At 53.8% G+C, this 23,623-nt stretch overlaps 2 protein-coding genes across 3 annotated transcripts; one reads left to right on the forward strand and one right to left on the reverse strand.

Annotated features, from left to right (window-relative positions):
- Window positions 1–228: 228 nt before the first annotated feature.
- SSTR4 (somatostatin receptor 4) lies at window positions 229–1,506 on the reverse strand. The gene is given in 2 exon segments (XM_066177997.1): window positions 229–315; window positions 317–1,506. Coding segments are annotated over 2 exon segments (1,230 nt in total). The 5' UTR covers window positions 1,460–1,506.
- Window positions 1,507–19,285: 17,779 nt separating this feature from the next.
- On the forward strand, window positions 19,286–22,578 carry FOXA2 (forkhead box A2). Of its 2 annotated transcripts, XM_066180367.1 has the most exons (3): window positions 19,286–19,369; window positions 20,065–20,134; window positions 20,624–22,578. In XM_066180367.1, exons 2-3 carry the CDS (start codon window positions 20,066–20,068, stop codon window positions 21,872–21,874), a joined length of 1,320 nt encoding a protein of 439 aa, XP_066036464.1. In that variant the 5' UTR covers window positions 19,286–19,369; window position 20,065; the 3' UTR covers window positions 21,875–22,578. The 2 variants fall into 2 exon arrangements, with proteins under 2 accessions (XP_066036464.1, XP_066036463.1); XM_066180366.1 differs by lacking the exon at window positions 19,286–19,369 and having other exon boundaries at window positions 20,007–20,134.
- Window positions 22,579–23,623: the final 1,045 nt, after the last annotated feature.

Raw genomic sequence — 23,623 nt, forward strand, 5'->3', positions numbered from 1 at the left:
AGGCAGGCCATGTGCTCCATAACATTTTGGGATCTTCCCCATCGCCAGTGAAGGCTCCTGGATGCTGGAATAATGGCAATAACCACTCAGTCCATGGAATTCACTCCATCCCAGGCCAGTCTTATGGCTTTTTATTTTGGTGAGCAGCACGGCACGACCAGCAATCGGCCCTGGCATCACGGGCCTTCTCCATCTGAGATCCCCTTTCATCCGAGATTTTGGGCTGCCCTAGAAGGGGGTGGTTTTGGGGAGGAGGGCCCTGGATGCGCAGCAGGGCTGGGGGCGCAGGGGGTCCTGCTGGCAGGGCAGGGGGGGGACACACGCAGCCCTTGGTGTCCCCGCGGGGTGCGGCGCAGTAATCCAGCGGCTCCTCCTCGTCCTCGCTGTCCCCTCCATCGCTGTTGGTGGCTCGGCAGCAACACAGGCCGGCGTCGCGGCAGCGGCGCAGCACACCGTGGAAGGAGTTGCGGAAATTCTCAGAGAGCAATCCATAGAGGATGGGGTTGGCACAGCTGTTGGAGTAGCTGAGCAGCAACGAGGCGTTGTGCGCGCTGGCGTCCAGGCGGCCGGGCAGCAGCAGCTCCAGCAGCTGCACCACGTAGAAGGGCAGCCAGCACACCACAAACATGGCCACCACAGTGACCACCAGGCGCGTCAGCTTGCCCTCAGAGCGCCGCCGCTGCTGCCAGCCCACGCCCTGCGCCACCACGCGCATCTTGCCGGCTAGCAGCAGGTAGCACAGTGCCATGGCCACCACGGGCAGCACGAAGCCCAGCACACTGCTGTACACCACAAAGGCAGCCGCCCACGCTGGGCTGGGCCACAGCAGGTCGCAGGCCACCGCGTGGCCATCGCGGGTGACCGCCGTGCCGGCAAACACCGGGATGGGCGAGGCCACCAGCAGCGCCAGCAGCCACACACCGCCGTTAACCAGCTTGGCGACGCGCGGGCGGCGGTAGGAGGCGGCGCGCAGTGGGTGCACCACGGCGATGTAGCGGTCCAGGCTGAGCACGGTGAGGCAGAAGACGCTGCTGAACATGTTGAGGCCGTCCACGCCCAGCACGGTCCGGCAGAGAGCACGGCCAAAGGGCCAGCGCCGCAGCGCCGCCGCCGTGGCCACGAAGGGCACACTGAGCATGAAGAGCTCGTCGGCGATGGCCAGGTTGAGCAGGTAGATATTGGTGGCTGTCTTCATCTTGGTGTAGCGCAGGATGACGAAGATGACCAGTGCATTGCCCAGCAGCCCCAGCAGGCACACCAGGCCGTAGATGCACTGCAGTACCACCATGCCCGCAATCTCTGCTGCGCTCCCGCCACGCTCCGGGGTTACTGGGGGCTGGCTGGCCTCTCCCGCCGCCACTGCCGTGCTGCTGTTGGGGGGTGGCTCGGAGCCGGCCCAGCTGGAGATGCTCCAGAGGGGAATTCCAGCTGCCAAGAGCTGCTCGGCGTCTGTGCTCATGGCAGGAGGTGATCCATGGACGGGAGAGCACTGGCAATGGGGTCAACCTGCGGGCAGGGCACAGGAGTGAGAGCTGCAGGGCACAGAAATCCCAGTGTCCACATTTCCCCTGGATTGGGAACCTCCATCCACCACTCCCCGAGTCCCTCCATCAACCTGCCTGGACCACCTCCATGTCATTCCTCAGGCCAGAGCATCCTGGTTTTTTGGGATCTCAGAGGCTGTGGGGTGGGGTGGCATGGGAATTAACCCCGCATGGGGCTCCTCAAATCAGGTGGGATGGCCTTGGAATCCCAACCTGGCCTGGGATCCAATCCCAACCTGGCCTGGGAATCAATCCCAACTTGGCCTGGGAATCAACGCCATCCACCTTAAGGAGCCCCCGCAAATCTCCAGGATTTCATTCACCCTGCCAAGGAGAAAGCCAGCTGGAAATATTTTACCTCTCAGTATTCCAGGGATTGAAGGAGCCTCACGCCTTCCTGCTGAGGGGAAGCAGCTGCTGTGGGAAGATGCTCCGGTGGGATCCGTCGCCAACGGAAAGTCCTGCTTGACCTGGATCAGATGACCGGGAAGATCCGGACCTTTTAAAGCGAAAGACAGAGCAGGGATGGACATGCGGGATCTTTCCCCTCTCCCGCATCCCTATGCCGCAGACATCGGCTTTCCATGAAAAAATAAACGCGGCGCAACTTTCTGCTCCAGGATTTCGGCTGGAAAACAGCGCAGTGCCCTCCGCCCTCCTCCCGCCGGGCTGCGCTGTCCTGCGGCTCCCGGCCGGAGCATTCCCGCTCCAGCGACCCCTTCCCGGCGCTGCGGAGGGCGGGATCCGCAGCCCGATCCTCCCCCCACATTCCAAATCCCGAATCCCACATCCCGAATCCCGCAGCCCGCCCTCGCATCCCCCCGCGGCTCCGGGGGGAGGCAGGAGATGAAGAAGGAATGGTTGCCTTGGCAACGCATCCCTCATCCCGCATTCCTACCGCGCATTCCCGCCTTTCCTGCGCTCTCTCCCAGCGCCGCAGGGCCCCCAGATCCTTCCCGCTGGAGCCCCTTTCCTGCGGCACTGCATCCCGGGATTCCGGGTTTGGAAAGGTGAGGACCAATCCGGCCAGGCCCCACATCCAAACCCACCGGGAATTCCACCTCAATTCAGAGTCTGTGCTGGAATTGGGGGTGCAAGGAGTAAAAATGGGAGAGAATTCTCTCCTTTTGTTTTTTTAAAAAAGAAAATCAGTTGCTGGGTTTGGGTTGTTTTGGTGGTTTGTTTTTGTTTTTGTTTTTTGTTTGTTTGGTTTTTTTTAAATGAGAGGGACCCAGGGAATATTTGTGCCAAGAAATCCTTGGCAGCAGCTCAGCCCAGGTCATGGAATCATAGAATCATGAAATTGTGGAATCATAGAATCATGGAATCATGGAATCATAGAATCATGGAATCGTGGAATCAAAGAGTAATAGAGTCATGGAATAAAGGAATCACTGAAGTTGGAAAAGCCCTCTAAAGTCATGGAATCCAACATGACTCCAGCACTGATCCAGGTCCCCCAGTGCCACATCCACATGGATTTAAATTCCTTCTGGAAGAAGGACTCCACTACTGCTATGGGAGAGAAATTTTCCCAGTATCCAACCTAAACCTCTCCTGAGGCCGTTTCCTCCTATCCTGTCTTTTATTCCCTAGAAGCGGAGACCAATGCCCATGTAATTCCTGTCATGGAGTTGTAGGGAGGGAGATTCCCCCAGAACCTCCTTTTTCCAACATTCCTTTCTCCCTCAGCCAATTTATGCCAATCCTGGCCAGGAAATGATGGAGTGAACTTGCCTCAGTCATCCCAAAATCACAGCATTGGGAATTTTTGGGAATTTGGAGCTGGCTGAATGAACCTATCTGGGGCCTGACTGCCGTGATGGGAATAGGGTTAAACATCCACATGATACTCCTGGGAATGGGCTTGGAAATCCTGGGAAAACAGGTGGATTTTCTCCTCGCTGCTTAAATCTGTGACCATGGTTAATGGTGCAGCTGGCACTGATCCCACTGGAAATATCCAGAATCCAGGGAATGCTGGCACCCCATCTCCACCCCCAATTCATGGGGTATTCCTGTGGGATAAAGGAAAATAGGATCACGCTGTGCTGACACAGAAATTCCTGGGTGCCAGCCTGAGAGCTCTGGGTGTTCCTGTTGCAGCTGGAAACCGGAAAACGTGGAATTAAACAATGGAAGTGGCCGTAGATTCCATGGGCCCCCTCCACCTCCCGGAGCAACAGGAAACGTTTAAAGGCTCCTTTACTGTAAAGGAGGAAACTCTGCCATGGATTTGAGCCACGCGGTGATCCCGGAATTCCATGAAAAAAGCTGTGTTGGCAGGAGCAGGAATAACTTTGGTTCCAGGGGGACAATTCCAGGTGATTGGAGCCTCACTGTGGGATAGGGATGCTCTGATTAGGAAGCTTCAGCTTGCTTCCCTTTCCAGAAGCATCCATAAAATCCTGGGATATCTCCAGTGGGAAGGGACCTGCAAAGTGCCCAACTCCTAAAAATCCTGGAATTCTCTTCAATCCCACCCTCAGGAGCTGCCTCAGATCCCAACCTAGGAGCCTGCTCTGGTGCCTAGGGAGAAGTCAGATTTGCTCGGTGCATCCCAAGGAATCTGTGGATCTTGGGATCAGTAGTTCTGGGATTTTAAGATCCAGGTGTTTTAGGGAGCCTCTAAGTCAAGGAATTCCAAAGAAACCATCCTGAGATTTAGTGGAACGCGATTTTCCTGATGTCCAAGGGAATTGTTCAGCTCTCCTTATCCTGGAGTCCAGTTAATTTTCCTCTTTATTCCCATTATCCCCATCCAGGGATCCCTGTCCTGCTCCCTCCCCGGGACTGGATACCAAATCCACACCAAGGACTTGGAAAAAGTGGAAAGGTGCCTCTAGGTGCTGGGAATTAATGAACCCCTAAATGGGGTGTGATTTTCCTGGAGGTATTCCTTTTTGAAGGTTCCTGCTCCCCTTTTCCAGGTAAATCCCCTATGGAATCCCTTTTCCACCCCCTGGATCTTCCCTGAGCCTCCAGCAATTCGGAATCCATGAATTCGGCACAATCCAAGAATATCTGGAGGGGATCCTAAGGGATACGGTGTTCCAGCCCCACTTCCACACTTCCACGGGTTGGTCCCACATTTCCCCGCCTCCCCCCCCCCCCCCCCCCCCCCCAACCTCGCTCCTTCCCGATTTTACCGAGGAAAGCCCGAAACGTGGAGATTTGCTGCCCTCTCCTGGGAGCCGCCAAATCCTGGGATTTGGGATGCTTGGAAATGTTACATCCTTTTGCTCTGGAATTTTTAAAGGCTGATTAAAATTTCCAAGGCATTCCCACGAAGGACAAGAACTGTAGGAACAGGATCCTTCCCAAATTCTAGATAAGACAATTTTGAATCTTTTTTTTCCTTCCTTAACCCCCAATTTTTTGGGAATTGTGGGAAAACCTGAACTGGGAACAGGTTCTTGGCCACAGTCTGATGTTGTCCTCTGGGAAACAAACTTGAGACATCCCAAGCTTTTCTCCCTCTTAACTCGGAGCTTTTTGCTCCCTTCTAGGGAAAAAAATCAGGAATTTTTGTGGGAAGTAAAGGATTTCCCAAAAAAATCCTGTGTTGTTTATGAATACATTGGAGAAATATTTTTGGAGAATCCCAAGATGAATGATAAGGAAAAAAAAGGGATTTATCCACTTTGGGAATTTATAAAGTGAATATCCCCCAAAAATTCGGGAAGCTTGAAATTTGGATGGTGTTTGGATCCTGGATGTTGCTTCCATGGATCCGTGGCTGCTCCTCAGGGAGTTTTCCTGCTGTTTTCTCCATGAAAAACCTGGAAGAAGTGTCAAAGCCTCCGTTTCCCTTTCCTGGTGGGAGAGGAGGCGGCGTTACTCCAGTGGGAAGTGGAGCCAGAGGTCAGGGCCTCATTCCCGATGCCAGGTGGGGGCTGGGACGTGTTTATCCAGTCTGGGATCCACACTGGAGTTCCTTATTCCCAGCCTGGCACTTTTCCCAGGAGCTCCTGGGCTCTGGCAGCTACTGCCGCATTCCAGGCCTTGCTCAATGCTCCTGTGTCTGGTCCTCCAAAAAATTCCCACTGGGATGGGGGATCGGGATGCAGGGATGGGGGACAACCATGGTGTCTCAAAGCTCAGGGATCCCGGGATTGTGGAGCGGGATAAGGAGTAGATCCAGCCCTGCTTTGGGATGGGGCCATGGCCAAGGAATGCAGGGAAGCTCCAGTGGCTCTTCCCATTCCATGAATTATCCTTGTCTCTGCTCCAGTCTGATCCCAGCCTCCAGGATCCTCAGCTCTGGAGGAATTTGGGGAGGTAGTTCTCTCTACTTGAGATAGTTCCCTCTATTTGATGAGGTAATTCCCTCTCGCTCTTTTGCATAAATCTGCTGGAAAAATTCCTCCCAGGTTCAGAGGGATGAGAAATCCTGATTAATATTGAAACAGCACCTGGAATTTGCCTGAATCCTGCTGGATTCAGCAGCAATGGATGAACTTGGATTTCCAACTTGGAAATGCCAAAGGAGCACTGGGAAGCAAATTCCGTGGGAATTTGGGCTGGGAATAAGGTGTGGTTCTCCTTGCTGGGAGCTCTGTATCCCAAAACAGATAAGGGAAAGAACCGGGAATACAGAATAGAGGGAAGGCAGCAACAGCTCCATATGAAATCCCTGAATATTCCTAAGTTTCTCCTTCTGTGGTTGTGGTAAATTTTTGGGAAGAGCAGGATGGAGCCAGGACAGAGGGATGCATTATCCACCCTAAATCCAGGCTGACATCACCTCCCCACTCCCTCATTCCATAATAACTTTGGAGCACTGGATCCCGAGGCTTTGCCACATCCTATGGACTCCTGGAGGTTTTCCTGGCTGCCAGGATGGAGGCACTGGGAATTTTTATGGAAAGCCGGCTGGGGATGAATGGAGTCCAGAAAGACAAAAGCTGGAGCAGCTCCAGAGGGAGGAAATCGGGGAGCTGGGAAGCCTCCTGTGCTCCCAGAGTTGGGCTGGGGAGCTTGGGATGGGCTGGAACACCTGGAAATCTTGGATATGCCCTCACTGAGAAGCTGCTCCTTCTTTTAATTCAGGCATTGATTTCTTTTCCTGCTCAAATCCATGGATTCTCCCCTTTTCCAGCCATTCCCACAGCCTGGATCACTCCCAAAAGGAAGAGTGGCTTTTCCTGGGAATCCCAACTGCTCATCCATGAGGAATCCCCCCCCCCCCCCCCCCGCTTCCCAAATTCTGGCACCAAGGCCACATCAAACCCATCTGCAAACAGCTGGAAAAACTGCTGGAAAACATGGGAAATCGATTCATTTTCCATGCAGCAGCTCCTAACTGTCTCCTTCCCCGGTTTTCTTGCTTTTGCAAGAGTGATTTTTCCTTAAATCCAGCTTTTGCTGCTCAGCTCTGCCCCTGCACCAACAGGGTGGGTAAGAATTCCCTGGTGCAAACTGGGCTGGAGCAGCATTCCCAAGAGAATGTCCCGATGTTCCAAATCCCTTCCTTGAATCCCTGTGACCCTCAGAAAGTGCCCTCCTTTTGGATATCCCATGGAATTAATCTCCCTGAGTGTTTTCCTCCTGTATCCCTGCTCTCAGCCTCTGCCAGAGGCTCGGGAAGGGCAGCAATTCCCAGGCTTTTGATTCCTCAGGAAGTGGTACCTGCAAGCCCCAAACCCAATCCCAGTGGGAAGAGAAAATATGAGGGATGGATCCCATCCCTGTGGAATCCTCTGTGAGCTGGTTGATCCCACAGAAAAACCAGGAAAAAGTGGATTTGCCGCTGGTTTTGGGGATTGGAGCAGCTGGTGGAACAAGGAGAGGAATAAACCCCAAAGGGAAGCTGAGAATGTCCTGGAAGCAGCCAGAAGTCCCTAAAAAAGCAGCCAATCCATATTTCCCTGGTAGGGGTTGTTCCCTGTTCCCAGAGCAGTGCAAAGGCCTGGATTTTAGGGATTGGATGATCCTGGCTCTGCCAAGGGGCCTGACTTTTCCTGATATGAATTCCACGTTCAGATCCTCGTATCCCATGGCTGGGAATGTGCTGGGAATTGCTGCTGTGGATTCTTAAAACAATACAGGATCTGCTGGGGAAATTTGGGAATGCTTCCCTAAAAAGATATTTTAAAAACCTGAAATTTCAGTGAGGTTGGAATTTGCCCAAATGCAAAGAAAAAAGGAAGGAAAAAGGAAGAGAAAAGGAAGAGAAAAGGAAGGGAAAAGGAAGGAAAAGGATGGAAATTCTCTTTTCCTCCTCTTTGCTTTTATCCATGGGATGAATAAATAAAAACCTGGGAGGAGGGAATGGGAAGGATGATGCAAGGAGTGGGATTTGGGATGAGAGCCGTGATATTGCAGGAAAATGACCCAGCACAGCAGGAATTACAATAATGTCATTCCTGTTTGCTCCGGCTCCTGCTTAATCCGCCAGGAACTCTGACATTTCCCAAAGAATTCTGCACCTCGGGAAGTTCAGAAAACACTGCACCTTACCAAGAGCCAGGAGATATTGGATCCTGCAGGAATAAATGGGAAGCAGGATGTGATCCGTGGCCTGCAGATGGATGGAAGCCGGATGCGATCCCATATCTGTAGTTGGTTTGGGATAACGGGCATATGGCATCCTATGGGATAGCTTGAGGTTATCCCAGTGCCAGCACCAGTGCTGATTCCAACCCAGCTTTTCCAGGGATTTGGGCATTTTTGGGGTGTTCGACATGTTGGAATTAAAAACCGGGATGTGAAAGGCAAGGCAAGAGCCGTAGGTTTTCCTCTGGAATTCCAGTGCTTGTGGGGGTCCTTTTCCTCAGGGAATGTGGGGAAGGGGATCCAGGGTCTGAGCTTTACCTGTGCTACCCCTTTTCCTTAGGGAATGTGAACTGGGAAAGGGGAACTGAGGCAAAAACTCCCTTTTCCTCGTGGAATATGAGTTGGGAAAGGGATCCATGCGGCACTGCCCCCCTTTCTCTCATGGAATACGAGTAGGGGAAGGGAATCCAGGGCCAGATCCAAGGTGGAGCTCTGGTAGGATCCACGGAGGAGCTCATTTGCTGGGATAATTATATGCTTTGCCCTTAAGCGTATTGATTCGGAAAAGTTAATCAGGACTATTTGGAAGCGCTTCCATGAAAAACCAGAAAATCCCATTAAACTGATTAAAACTGAATCCATCTTAAATAACCTCCTGCTCCTTAAAAATGTTGAAACAGGGAATTGTGTTCAAATAAAATTATTTCAGTCAAACACGGCCACCGGCAGCTCCCACCTGCCGAGGGGTCCATGGAATTCTGGGATAATGGGAATACTGGGAAGGGAATGAATCTCTTTTTCTGGGATAAATCCCTGGGAGGCAAAACTGGGGGGCAATGGGAGAGTGCTGGAGGTGTGGCCATGTCTAAGGGAGGGATGGAGCACAACCTTCTCTTTTCCATGGATTTTAGGGAAAAATTCCTCAGGTTGGAAAACCCTGGCACACCTGCCCAGGTATCTCAGTTCCTGCAGGGATTTAAAACTTGGGAATGTGGTTTAGTGGTTGGGGCAATGGTTGGACGTTTCCATCCTTTACTGGAATTCTGTGATTTTCCTTAAAAAAATGATACTTCATATAAATTTATTCCTGAAACATTGGGTTCTGTGGCCAGGGAATATTTCTGGATATTTTAAACTGAAACCTGGGAAACTCCTGGAAAATGATCCTTATGGAAGGGCCCAACTTGAGATGGAGTTTGGGCTCTGCTCATCCATGACTTGGAATGCCAAAGGATTTGGGATGGATGGAATGTGGGTTTTCCAACCCTGGGGCCTCCAGCCCACAGGCAGAGCTGCTCTTCCCATTGGGAAGCGCTGCAGGAGGAGACTGAGATAGGATGGGACAGCAGGGAAACACTTGGGATGTGCCTTGGGATTTGCCTTGTCCTGAGGGCTGCAGGGCAGAGCTCCCTGATGATGTCAGCACGTGGAATCGCACAATTCCTTCTGGGGAGAAGGGGGGGGGGGGATGGGGCTGATCCCACCATTATTCCCATCCCTGCCACCCCATGGGGTACACTGAGCTCCTGAACTGGCTCTTCCCAAAAAAACACTTGTTCTTGGAACAAGGCCGCTCTGGGAGTTTTGTTGAAATTCCAACATGGAGAATCCAGCAGTAGGAGCTGATTCTGAGGGATTGGGAAAGCGTTATCTGCCTGGAGCTCAGGATTATCATCTGATTTAATCACTCAGCCAGAATGCACAGGGAGATAACTGTGATTGCTCCCAGTTTGCTTCCAAATGGGTTGATTTTCCCTTTGGAGCTTCCATGTCTCCCTCTGGACAAATCCTGAGTGGGAGCCAGACTTTTTGCCTTTCCAGGGAGCAATACCCACATCCCTAGGGAGTGATGGGAATAGTGGGAATGATGCCAGTGGCTCCCATCCCAAGCTCGATCAGGGATCAGTCTTGAGGGATTCTAAGCATCCCACCATGGTCAGCCCGAGGTTTGATTCCCCTTTCCCAAAGTTTTCCAAATGGGACAGGCTGTGGCACAGTGAGATATAAAATTCCATAGGGATGTTTTGAAGCTTGGCATGGGAAGTGTGTCCCATGCTCCATGCCCATGGACACATCCTTGGCATGGGCATTCCTTGCCAAAAATCCCCTTTTTGGGTCACCAAAGGTTTTCCATGGGCAAATACTGTTAGGAAATGCTTGGAAAACGCCTTTGAGGCACAGGGCGGAATTCTGGGGTGCCCAGGGGTGGGACTCGAGGATCCCTGTGGATCAGAATTTTCTGGGAGACCCTGCAGGTGATGGCACAGGGAAGTGGGAGCAGATTGCAGGGATTGAATCCTTTGGGATGGATCCAGCAGCAGCGGGATGAGCTGGAGGTGTCTTTCCCCATTCCCGCTGCTCCAGCGGATGTTTCCTCCCGAATTTTATCCCATTCCCGGTGAGCAGGGATGGATGAGCATCCTGAATTCCCGACCCTGACCTCCCTGGAGCTGCCAGGCTGCTTTATCTCCGCCGCAGCCTCCGGATGCTCCTTGCAGCATTCCCAACAAAGGAGGTGCCAGCGGCGGTTGTTTGTCAGCGCCTTGTTCCTGACTGCGGGAATAAATCTTAGATCCCTCCTTCCCTCCCTTCCCAAGGCCGGCTGCCGGGTGCCAGCCGAGCCCCCCGCGCTGCTCCTAATCCAGCAGCGGGACCATCCCGCGGCGGGAGCAGTGGGAAGCCGGGATAATGGGGAGCCCGTTAGCATCTTCATGGAGCAGTGGGATGCAGGGATACTTCCTGAATCCACATCCTGGCTTCCCTGCGCTCCCAGGTGCTGTTTGCCCACCGAGGTGCCGGCCTTGGGAGCAGCTGCGCATCCAAGGGCCAGGAAATATCCCGCTCCTCATCCTCTTCCCCCTCCGGGGGCTCTGCATCACAAGGCCCGGGGATTTCCTTGGATAGTGGCGCTGTGTTTGCCGGGATCCCCGGGAGCTGATGAGGTGTTAATGGGAGCAGGGATTGGGATTGGCACTCAGGGGGTCACGGCTGCATCCCGATTTCCCAGCCAGCTGGGAAAACCAGTGGGAAATACCCCCCATAACTTCCCCCCCCCCCCCCCCCCCGCGCGCTCCCCCGCCCCAAGCCTAAAAGGCCAAGGAGTGGAGTGGAATACACGGGATACAGGATGCCTCAGGGGGCAGGGATGGTGCCTGTGGATTGGGAATGTTATCCTGTTAGGGAGTCTTTTGTCATGGAAGTGGAGGGGGAAAAGGGGAGGGAGTGAAAGTTGTGTGCTCCAGTGAAAGTTGGGATGCTCACTGTGGGAATTGGGATGCTCATGGTGGAAATTGGGATGCTCTGGCACCCTCATCCCGAAAACTGGGATGTGTCTGCACCCTCCCAGTGGAAGCTGGGATAAACCCCAAAAAATAAACCAGAATCCTGGTGCTCCGTCAGGTAAAGCCCGGTGGATGAGGACACTCCCAGCACATCCCCAGCCGCTATCTCTGGAGATAAGGAGCAGCCCTGCCATTCCCAAGTGGAGCCGGGATTGATGAGCTGTGTAGTGTTCCTGCGTCCTCTCCAGAGTGGATTTCATTCCCGGTGGGAGACCTCGGGAAGTTCTGTCTCCTCGGCAGAGATTGAATCAGCTGGAAAATGGGGCTGGAAAGTTGGGAATGGAGACAGGGAGGCTGCTCCTGCAGATAAGTGGAGCCATCGCTGCATCCCAGTGGGATGAAGGCAGGGTGGGACTGGAATCATTGCATAGCCCCAGGGAATGGCTTTTCCTTGCTGTAAAACAGAAGGAAAACCAGGAGCTCCTGCTATGGTCCAGCTGAGCCCCTTGGATTGGTACCAGCAGAGCTCCTGGGATCCCCATGGCTTTTCTTCCATAGGACTGGAATTGCCCATGGAAGGTCACAGAAGGAGCAAATCCATGTATGTGCCATGTGCCACCATTCTGGCAACTCCCAAAATCCTTGGGCACACACCTGGCCCGGGGGGGGGGCCTCCATCCCTGCTCCCAAAAATCTGGAAATAGCAGCAGCTCTGTTGATTCACAACCACAGCCCTGACTTCCCTGCTCCGGATCCGAGGTGTTTTTTTTAACAATACTCCCTTTTTCCCAGCGAGCCAAGGGCACACGGAGCGTCCAGGGCTCCCATGGATATTCCCGGGGGGCCAGGCCAGCTCCTCTTTTCCCCCTTGGAAAAACAACCCCCAGTGCTCGAAGCATAAAAAGCCTTTGTGTGGCCGCGTCCGGATCCCTCGGGAACGGCAGCGGGATTGCACCCTGGGAAGGGAAGAGCTGGAGCCGCCCCGGGAGCCCCAGCCATCCCGCAGAGTGATGCCTCCCCGCGCCAGCCCCGGTAGGAATGTTTGCTGTCACCGCAGCCTGCGGCAGGGAAATATTTTCCAAGGAAAAAAAAGGCCTCCCAGTGTATTCCGCGCCACCGGCTTCCAGCGGCCTCTGTAGCCGTCTTGTTCTGCCACCGCCGGGACACCGAGCTGGAGGAAGAGAGGAGGCAAAGGTGGGAGAGCTTTAAAAAGCTCTGGTTAAGGTTGTTCCACCCTCTGGAAAAGGGATTGGGAAGCTGCAAAACAGTCAGAGCTGCAAAACACCCAGAGGCTGCTTTTGGGGGAGAGCATGGTTTTCCTTCAGCCTCCAAATCTCAGCTTCATATCCCAGAAGCATTTTGGGATGTTAAAGGATAACCTGTCTTTTTCCAAGTTGAGAATGTAGGTCAGAACCCACTCTGCTTCCCAAAATCCAGTGAGGATGCTGCTGCTGCAGGTTGGCCTGGAGTCTGTCCCTGCAGCTCTTTATTCTGGCACCAAAACAAAACGCACTCAGAAAACTGTGAAAAATAAGCCCAGCTCAGGAATGCAGCTGATTGGAAGTTTTTCCAGCAGAAAGTGCTGTCTGATCCACGGAAAATTGTTCCTGGGGCGGGTGTTGATTTGGGCACTGTTTCCTCTGAGGGAAAAAAAAAAAATCAGAGTGGGAGGGAGAAATGTTTGGAGAGAGCCGGAGCTGCCGCCATCACGGAGCTTTTCCATCTCTCTGCAGAACAGCTCTTCCCTGGAAACGCACTGGATTTAGCAGCCCAAGAATGCTGCGTTTAGTGGCCCCCGAAAACATTGGATTTAAGAGGCCAAAAGCACTGGATTTAACAGGCTAAAAACATTGGATTTACCAGGCCAAAAGCATTTGATTTAGTAGCCCAAAACCATTGGATTTAGGAGGCCAAAGGCACTGGATTTAGCAGTCCAAAACCATTGGATTCGGTAGCCCCAAAAATGTTGGATATAAGAAGCCAAAGGCACAGGGTTTAGTAGCCAAAACTACTAGATTTAGAAGGCCAAAATCACTGGATTTAACAGTCCAAAAGCATTGGATTTATCAGTCCGAAAGCACTCTATTTAGCAAGCCAAAGGCAATGGATTTACCAATCCAAAGGCACTGGATTTAGTAACAAAACTACTGGATTTTGAAGGCCCAAATCCCTGGATTTAGTAGCCCAAACCCACTGAATTTATGGGCCACTAGCACAGGAGATGAGGTCCCAAGGACATAGGAATTCTGAGTTTTACTGGGAGGGAACACTGGCTCTGTTTTAGGGGGAAAAAGTCTTGGAAATATTCTGGGTTCTGGCCGTGGGAGCCAGCTTGGCTGGGATGAGCTGTGCCATTATTCCATCCAGGACAGGCAGCCTGAAATTCCATGTTTTCCACCTTTTCCAGGGCTGGGAGCAGGTGCCAAAGGCTCCTTCTCAACCTGAGCTGGTTTTTCTATAAGAAAATCTTTTTTTTTTTAGCGGAAACAAAGGGTTTTTATTTGTCTGGAAAAATTAAGCTGATCCCATGGTCAAAGCTTCCCTGGATTTTCAAGCCCAAGTTAAACTGGAATTTTTTCCCAGGAAAAGAGTGGAATGGAATGAAAATAACATTGCAGGTGGCAGCAACCTGCATGGTGGTGCTGGGATGGGGTGGTTCCAAAATTCCCACCGTGATCCAGCTGTGCCAGGCTGAGGGCGGGTTGGTCCAAGTGTCCCGCTGTCACCGCGGCGCCTCTGGTCCCTCATCCCAAGGCACAGAACTGGGATTGTGCTGACCCCGAGCAGATTTATGGGGTGATCCTGGCCTGCTATTAGTGGTCATGGAACCGCAGACTCCCAGACAGGGCCCGATCCCAAGCTCCCCTGGTTTTTTTGGAAGCAGAAATCTCCACTCCAGCTGTTTTGCTGCAGGCTCTGCCAGGGACGCCTAATTCCTGGGAAAACGGGGTACCCTGGCAGCAGGCTGCCAAGAGGGGACATGGGAGGGGTGGTGATATGGAATGAGCAGTGTCTGCATTGCTGAGCTCGGAGCAGCTCCGTTGGCTATTTATACCCGGAGCGCGGGAATGGAGCTGCTCGGGATAAATGGAGCTATTTTCAAGGTCTTGGCCAGGTCTAACTGGTTTAAACAAGGCCGGAATGACTCACAGGGCTATAAATGTCCATCAGAATCCTCAGAGAGGCTGTCTCCGATGGATCTCCTTGGAAAAGCAGCCTCCTGGAGCGGTGAGAAAGCTGGGACACACTCCTGTCTTCCTGCTCTGGCACCCATTCCAAATCCCATCAATCCCAAATGGCTGGGACTGGTTGGACTGGACACATCTCAGCTTTTATGGGATGTGTAAGGAATTTGGGAACTGGGTCCCTCAATTCTGCTCCTTGGATGATGTGCTGGACCCTCCTTTGGTCATTTATCCCCCTCCCTGAGCAGCAAATTCCCGGTGGGAATTGAAGCACCTCAGCCAGGATGGAAGCTCTCCAGCAGCACAAGGGTTTTGTTAGGAAGTAACAGGGAGCTATTAAAGCCCAGGGTTTTGGGAGGAGGCTCCAGATTCCATTTTCTTCCTGTTTGTTTTCTTCTTGGGAACCCAAGGACACTTCAATTTTCAGCAACTGATCATTAGACATCAAAAATATTTCCCGGGATGAACCCAAAGCCTGGATATTTCAGTCAGGTGAAAATTCCCTTGCCTGCCAGGAGAAAATATCCACACCAGGATTTTCCTGGGATGTGAGGAAGACTTTCTTCCCTTTCTTTCTTGATCTGGGCATCTCCCTCTGCTCATCTTTCTCCCTGTGCCATGGGAGCTGGGGATGAATCTGTTAACTCCCGGTTTTCCGCAGCCAGCCATCTCCTTCGGCCGTCATTCCAGATGCCGGCACATCTTGTTTATCCAGCAAAACGTGCGGCTGGAAAGCCGGGAATGGGCATCACGTGGCCCACAGCAAACAGCCGGCAGATGCCCTCTGTTGATTTTGCTCCGGAGCTTTTCCAGAGGCTGCTGGGTTTTTCCAAGGGAGTTTTGCCCATTCCTGCTGTGATCCCATCCCACCATCCCAGGATCCCCACCTCATGCTGGCATTGTCCCCAGGGAGCATTAGGAATGCTGTCCCAGGAAGTTGTTATTCCCATTGGGATAACTGCTGGTGCTCCATTCCCAAAAATGGGGCTTTATTCCCATTGAACTTTTCCAGGGTTTTGTTTTATTTTACTCCAGCAGCTCCTTCCCTTCATCGGCACATCAGATAATTACAGACCAGGGAGGAACGTTAAAAGGGGGAGTGAAAATGCCAGTAATAGGGATGTATCCCAACCGTCTGGATCATCAGGAATCCTTGTGGATGAAGCCAATTTGCCTGCCCCTGAGATCCTGGGATTGAAGGATATCATTCCAGAGTTAAAAGAATGGATATCCTTGGGATATTAAAGAGACAAGATTTTGGCACACTCCAGGCTTTTCCTTTGTTAGCCTTGCTAAGGCTTTGGAAAATCTTTCCCGGAATTAAGCAGCCCCATTTTATGTGGAATCTAATTAGGAGGGACTTGGTTGGAGAGTTCTTCAAATAGTTGAGTCAATATTGGCCGCTGTAATTGTGGGAATTCCTGGTGGAATTCTGGCACCTGTTCCAGAGCTGAGGCTCTGTGGGTGGGGAAAAAGAGGGAATTTCGGTGGTCCCAATCCGAATCCTTCAAGCAGCTTTTCCCAATGTATGGAATTTGTGGGAACTCAGGAGTGGGATCCTGATCTGTGTTCCCAGATTGGTGCTAGATGTGATCTTAGGATGTGCTGTTGGCTCTTCCTGGAGAGCTTTGGTGGGAATGCTCATCTTAAATTCCCAACTTCAGGGATGTGAATCATCCTCGTCCTCATCCTCATCCTCATTCTGATCTTCCCGTGGTTTGCTCTGCCTAGAAGTTCCTGGGAATATTCCCAACCCAGCAGAACTCTTGATCTTACAAAGATGGATCCTAGAGGAAAAACGGGGAATACACCCAGTGAGAAATAGCATGAGAGCAATGGGACCTTTCTTACCCTGTTCCACCTTCACCCTTCCCTCTTCCCGCCTCAATCCCATCTCCCACCTCTTCCTGAAGTACTTTCAGGCACTGATTCATCCTTAATTTCCATGTCTTATCAGGGAAAGGCCTCAATAAATCCCACAAGTTGCCTTTTGTCTCCGACAATCCTCCTGAAGGGTGGCTCTTCAGGAGCTGCTGTCTCCCAATTTCCTGAATTCAAGGGAAAAACCCAATCCCTCCTTTCTTTCAGAGGAGCAGCACAATTGGGAGAGTTCATTATCCTGGATTGATGATGATAATTATCATGAGAAGGGGGATAATTATCCAGCTTGGAGGGAAGGCACCCGCGTGTCCACAAGAGATGGAGGTGAAAAAAGCCCATCCAGGCTCTGGCCATCTCTTGGGAAATGGGAGCTGCCTCCCCAGCCATGGCTCCCAATGCAAATAAGAGCATAATTTCAAAATTAAATTTAAAATAAATATTAGTTAAATATTAAAGAGAAGAAATCAGGTGGAGATAGCTGGCAACTTGCTCATTCTAACAGTGAATGTTTAAATAAGACACCACAGAAAATTTTTCATTTTTAGCAGTCCTGGTATTCCTAAAAATGTTCTTTTTATGGGAAAAATAGAAATTTTCCTGCTTCTTTTCTTTAGGAGAGATTAATCTTATCTGTGTGGAAGGAGAGAAGGGAGCGGGAGGTGGTTGGATGTGGAGTGTCTGGAGTCGATCCCACATCCAGCCACTTTTCCAGGCCCATGTTGCTGAATACAAATATTGGAATTGCTCCATGTCCTCGCGTTCTCGAGATAAAGGCTTTGTCTAGGGAGCAGGAGTGGGATGTGGTGGCTGTGGTTGTCCCTGTGGGCACATGGAATGTGACGGGCATCACCATTCCCAGTGGGTTGTGCTCCATAGATGGAGCAGGGTGGGACAATTGTGGGACAGACAAAGGGAAAAGAGGATTTAAGTGTCTGGGATAGTAGGAATGTCCTCAAGGATCAAAAATCCAAGGAATCAGGGCAGCTCCCAGTCCATACCTGGATGAAAATCTTCATCTTCAGTGGGGACAAAATTCCAAATCCTGTGGAGCCAAAGGAGGGAAGCAGCACCTGGTAAAGAGGAAAAAGCAGGAAATTGGGAAAGGTGGGAGCTGCCAAGCTCGGGATGGTGTCATCTCCGGCCACCCCTCATGTGGAGGTGCCAGATGAGATACACTCACATCTGCCCAATATCTGCAGGGCCCAGGCCTGAGGGTGGGAACTGCCCAGGGAAAGGCTCATCCTGGTCTCTCTGTAATCCATCAGAACAAACCTCGTGGTCTGAGGGAAAACGGGATGGAAAGCCAGTGAGACCTCATCCAAAACATTTGGATCCAGCCAGGAGCGGAGAGCAGGATCCTTGAGCTTGCCCAGCAGCCACATCCCAAATTTCAGCCCGTCCTCCCAGAATTCCCCCTTCCTGAGCATTTGGATGAGCAGAAAGCTCCCTGGAAACGCAGGAAGTGGAGATTCAGTAGTTGGGGTGCACCAGCACCTCCTCCCAGCCGGGATGGACGATTTGAGGGTGCAGGCAGGGGGTGCAAGGGGGTGATCCCCGGGAGTGACCCCACAGGGGGGGCCTGAGTGTCCCCCCCCCACCCCGGGGTGTCGCTCCTCGTTCCCCCCCGCACCCACAGCAGGCGACAGAGGGCGCCCCGCCACCGCGCTCGGGGGCGGCCCGGGGGTGCCCCTCTCTCTTTTTGGGGTGTCCCCCCTCTTGGGGGGTACCTCCCTCCGGGCCGTTCCCCAAATCCCCGAAATCCCGGCAGAAAACGCCTGGAAGGGGTGGCTAGGAGGAAGGCGGGCTGCGACTGTCGCTGTGGCTATTGCGATAGGAGGAGGTGAACGGGGTTGTTTTCCTTTGGCCATGGATTCTGAGGGATTTGGGAGCCCAGGGAAAGAATCCTGAAGAGGTTTGGGGGGTTTAAAAAACTCTCAGCGATGTGGGGCAGGGGGAGCCTCTCCGGGGAGCACAAGCTCAATAAATAAATAAATAAATAAATAAATAAATGACGAAATGGAATAATAAATAAATAATCAAACAAACAAATATATCAGATTTGCGGTTGGTTTGTTTGGGTTGCTTTTTGGTTTTTGGTTTGTTTTTTTTTTTTAATGACGGTGGGCAGATCTAGGTGGGAATTCATGGAACACTTGCCGGGAGCAGTGGGGATGCTCCCGGCGGAGCCAGGCGGGCACTGGGAAGGGGCAGTGGGAATGGGGGGAAGCCCCCGGCCCCTCCCTGTCTCCCTCAGTCTCTCCCCCACTAGCAGGACCGCGTTGGGGGGGTGGGGGCGTGGAGGGATTTATACCCGCGGGGGGATTATTTTGGTCACCCTTCCTTCCTTCCTTCCTTCCTTCCTTCCTTCCTTCCTTCCTTCCTTCCTTCCTTCCTTCCTTCCTTCCTTCCTTCCTTCCTTCCTTCCTTCCTTCCTTCCTTCCTTCCTTCCTTCCTTCCTTCCTTCCTTCCTTCCTTCCTTCCTTCCTTCCTTCCTTCCTTCCTTCCTTCCTTCCTTCCTTCCTTCCTTCCTTCCTTCCTTCCTTCCTTCCTTCCTTCCTTCCTTCCTTCCTTCCTTCCTTCCTTCCTTCCTTCCTTCCTTCCTTCCTTCCTTCCTTCCTTCCTTCCTTCCTTCCTTCCTTCCTTCCTTCCTTCCTTCCTTCCTTCCTTCCTTCCTTCCTTCCTTCCTTCCTTCCTTCCTTCCTTCCTTCCTTCCTTCCCTCTTTTCCTCCCTTCCTGCTTTTCCCCGCTCCCAGGCGCTCTGGCAGCGCCGTTGCCGCTGCCCCGACGGAGCGCACCGGGATCCGCACCGGGACCTGCACGGCGATCCGCACAGGGCCGGCCCCGCAGCCCCGCCGGCGCTGCCCGCCCCTTTCCCTGCTCTCCCTGCTCCGTTCAGTCCCGGTTTTTGTACCGGGAAGAGCCGCGTCCCGACCTGCCGGCGAGGCAGAGCCCCGGGGCCCTTTCGCCACGGGGAGGAAAGGTGCGTGGGGAGGGGTCCGGCGACTTCGGGGGGGGGCCTCAGTCGCTCCTGAGGGGCTGTTCCCAGCGGGAATGCTGCGAGGGAGCCGCTGCCGTCGGGGCTGTCCGGGGAGCGGGGTGGGAATGGTGTCCCCCGGGGGCGGGATGGGTGGCAATGATGTCCCCCGGCGCGGGGCGGTGGCGGGGGCGCGCAGAGGTGCTCGGGGCCGCGGAGGAGCCGCTCCCGCCTAGGTGTGAGCTGATTATTCAAATGGGCAGCCGAGGACCTGGGGATTGGAGGCTCGCCCGGCCGCTCCGTGCTATATCACTGGGGCACCCACGTCACTGCAGCACTTGTCCTCCTCTTCCTCCTCCTCCTCTTCTTCCTCCCTCCTCCCTCCTCCTCCTCCTCCTCCGGCTCCTCCATCGCCTCCGGGCGCCTTGTCGCCGCGGAGCGCTGCGAAAACCCACCCAAGGAGCGGCGGCGGAACAAACCCACCCCAGCCCCAGCGCCTTTCCATTCCCCCCTTCCTCCCTCCCTCCTCTTCCTCCTCCTCCAGAGGCTCCGGCGGAGGGGAGGGAGGGTTGGGGACTTTTTTTTTCTCTCTCTCTCTCTCTCTTTTTTTTTTTTTTTTTTTTTTTTTTTTTTTTGGGTCGCTCTTTGCCGTCGTTTGTTGTGGCTGTTAAATTTTAAACTGCCATGCACTCCACTTCCAGTATGCTGGGAGCGGTGAAAATGGAAGGCCATGAGCACACGGACTGGAGCAACTACTACGGGGACCCTGAGGTAAGGACGGAGCCGGGGCCCCCCAAAACCCCCCGATGTCCCGGCTCCCGGACAGGATTTACTTTGGCACCGGCTCGGCGCTGCGGGCGGGGGTCCTGAATTGCGGGTGGGGGTGCGGGCGACTCTTCCCTGTTTTTCCCTCCATCTCTCCAGGTATTTTTTTCTCTTCGGGTAGGGATGTCCTTTTCCCTTTTCCTTCCTGCAACTCTGCTTCCCGGGACGGCTCCTCCGCTCCTGCTGCCATTGCGTCTTTTTTAATATAAATCCCAAAATATATTTGGGTTTCATTAAGAAGAAAAACAACCCTCCCCCCCAACCACCACCACCACCACCCCGCGCCGCGATTTAACCCTTTCCTCCCGTGCCCTCCAGTGCCCTCCTGTTCTGCCGAGCCCCGCGGCTGCGGCGCCTTCGGCTCCGGGCTAGGCTGGGCTGGGCTGAGGCTCCCCCCCGCGCCATCCCCGTGCCCTGTGTCGCTTGTCCCTGCAGGGCTACTCCTCGGTGAGCAACATGAACGCGGGGCTGGGCATGAACAGCATGAACACCTACATGACCATGTCGGCCATGAGCAGCACGGCCAACATGACGGCGGCGGCCACCTCCATGAACATGTCCTATGCCAACACGGGCATGAGCCCCTCACTGGCCGGCATGTCCCCGGGTGCGGGGGCCATGTCGGCCATGGGCTCGGCCGGCGTGCCGGGCATGGGCGCTCATCTGAGCCCCAGCATGAGCCCCATGGGTGGCCAGGCAGGCTCCATGAATGCCCTGGCGCCCTACTCCAACATGAACTCCATGAGCCCCATCTATGGCCAGTCCAACCTGAACCGCTCGCGTGACCCCAAGACCTACCGGCGCAGCTACACGCACGCCAAGCCGCCTTACTCCTATATCTCCCTCATCACTATGGCCATCCAGCAGTCCCCCAACAAGATGCTGACCCTCAGTGAGATCTACCAGTGGATCATGGACCTGTTCCCCTTCTACCGCCAGAACCAGCAGCGCTGGCAGAACAGCATCCGCCACTCGCTGTCCTTCAATGACTGCTTCCTCAAGGTGCCACGTTCGCCGGACAAGCCGGGCAAGGGCTCCTTCTGGACGCTGCACCCGGACTCGGGGAACATGTTCGAGAACGGCTGCTACCTGCGCCGCCAGAAGCGCTTCAAGTGTGAGAAGCAGCTGGCGGCCAAGGATGGCTCCGGTGGCAGTGGCGGTGTTGGCAGCAAGAAAGGCCCAGGCCAAGCTCCCAGCCAGCCCTTGGGTGAGGGCAGCTCCTCGGGTGGCTCCGATGGCTCCGCCGGTGCCGAGTCCCCGGCCAGCTCCTCGCCATGCCAGGACCACAAGCGCGCCCTGGCTGACCTCAAAGGGCTGAGCCCCGGCGAGCCTTCGGCCTCGCCGGGACAGCACCTGCTGGCCCCGCCACATGCTGGGCTGGCCCACGAGGGCCACCTCAAGCCTGAGCACCACTACGCCTTCAACCACCCATTCTCCATCAACAACCTGATGTCCTCCTCGGAGCAGCAGCACCACCACCCACACCACCAGCACCACCACCCACACAAAATGGACCTGAAGGCCTACGAGCAGGTGATGCACTACTCGGGCTACACTTCGCCCGTGCCCGCGGGCCTGGCCATGGCGCCTGTCACGAACAAAAGCGCCCTGGAGGCCTCACCTTTGGCCGGAGAGACTTCCTACTACCAAGGCGTGTATTCCCGGCCCATCATGAACTCCTCCTAAGAGGGAAAAATGCTCCTGGAAAAAAGGGGAAAACCCTTCCCTGCTCCCCCCATATCCCTCGCAGTGGACTCTGAGCACGGTACATATCCATATATATATATTTTTTTTGTTGTTGTTGTTGTTGGCTCCAGATGTTTGCATCCATTCGGGAATCTGCAGCCATGTGGCCCCCTTCCCAAATCCACCCGGGGGGGTTCTCCGTGTGGGGTGGTTTGGTTTGGCAGGGTGGGCACGGGGGGTTCTCCGGGGCTTGTTTTGATTTTTTTTGTTGTCGTCGTCACCACAAGGTCTAAATATATCTATTTTTTTGTGTGCGAGTGAGGGGGTGAAAAATAAACCTCACCCGAGGCAGAACCAACCCCTCCTTCCTTGTGAATATTCCTACTTTGGAAACCGAGGACCAAAAGACTTGTAATATTGTAAAAAAAAAAAAAAAAAAAAAAAAAAAAAAAAAAGGAAAAAAAAAAGCGGGGCGGGGGAAGAAAAGGGGGGGAAAGAAAAAAATAAAAAAAGTCAAAAATACGAAAGAAAAAAAAAGGGCAGGGTAGATCGTTGTAATTGAAGCAAACGCTTGATGTTCCCGGGAGAGTAAACTACTTGGATCTGATTAATTTATCGTTTCTGTATGCTTTATTTATGGCTTCGAGCTGTGTATTCTGGTAGCGAGCGGCCGCAGCTGCCGCAGAACTCCATTAAAGTCGTATTGGCGGTGTTTTTCCCCCTTCATCTCTGTTCCGCCGCCGCCGCCCGACGGGACCCCCGCCGTTCCCGGCTGGCATCGCCTCTGTCCCTGCCGGCATTCCCGGGATCTCCGGCTGCGACCACTCCAAACCCGGCTGGGATCGCTCCATGCCAGGCTGGGATCCCTCCATCCCCCCCCGGGATCCCTCCATCCCCGTCTGGGATCCTTCCATCACCCGCTGGAATCTCCGATGTCTCTGCAGGCATCCTTCCATTCCTTCCGGAACCCCTCCATCCCTTCCAGAATACCTCGATCCCCGCAGGATCCCACCAGGATCTCGCTATCCCCGTCAGGACACCTCCATCCCCGCAGGGTCCCCGCCGGGATCCCACTATTCCCACCCATCCTACCCCGACAACATCGACCGGGGAAAATTCGCATCGCCCCGTAAGGTGGGCAGCAGGGACCCCTTTCCCAAAGTCCTGCGATCCTGGAAAAATCCCAGCTGCGTTAACCACATGGGATTTAGGGCTCGCAGGGGCAGCGCATCCCTGCCTGTCCCGGGACAGCATCCTGGGTTTTCCGCGGGGGGTGGAAAAGGCGCAGAGCTTTTTATTTTCAACACGCCCCGGATCCTCTCCTTCCATTCCCTTTTCCCCCTCTTCCCAACCACTTGTTTTTCCCACGCGGCGCCGGCCACGCCGCGATGTTGCTTTCCCAACTAACATCCAAATCCTTCTTAAAATTCCGCATTGTCCGCGGCGAGAGAAAAGGGGAAAAAGGGAACGAGAGGGGAGGGGCGGGGGGGTGGGGGGGTGGTTTGAGCGAAGGGGGGAAGGAGAAGAAGAGGAAAAAAAGAACCTTCCCAAAACACAAAACGGGGCTGAAATGTGTCGGGATCTCTCCAAGGACACACACGATGGCAAGCGGGGCGTGCAATGGGTGGCATTAGCACATAAAAGGCTCCCGCGGCCAGCGGGCACGGGCGCGGGCGCGGGGGTGTCGCCGCTTTGGGGACAAGGACACCTCCTCCCCCGCCCCCGCTCCCGGCCTCGGGCTCGGCCCTG

The sequence above is a fragment of the Chamaea fasciata genome, unplaced genomic scaffold (genome assembly GCF_029207755.1).
Source record: "Chamaea fasciata isolate MVZ Bird 193981 ecotype frontalis unplaced genomic scaffold, bChaFas1.0.hap1 SCAF_3, whole genome shotgun sequence".
NCBI lineage: Eukaryota > Metazoa > Chordata > Aves > Passeriformes > Sylviidae > Chamaea > Chamaea fasciata.

What these genes read in the sequence shown, in the direction of transcription:
- FOXA2 (XM_066180366.1), top strand. Translation starts at nt 20,048, where the DNA reads ATGCACTCCACTTCCAGTATGCTGGGAGCGGTGAAAATGGAAGGCCAT. An exon ending in ACTACTACGGGGACCCTGAG is followed by an intron (nt 20,135 to 20,623) that starts GTAAGGACGGAG and finishes TTGTCCCTGCAG; the next exon opens with GGCTACTCCTCGGTGAGCAA.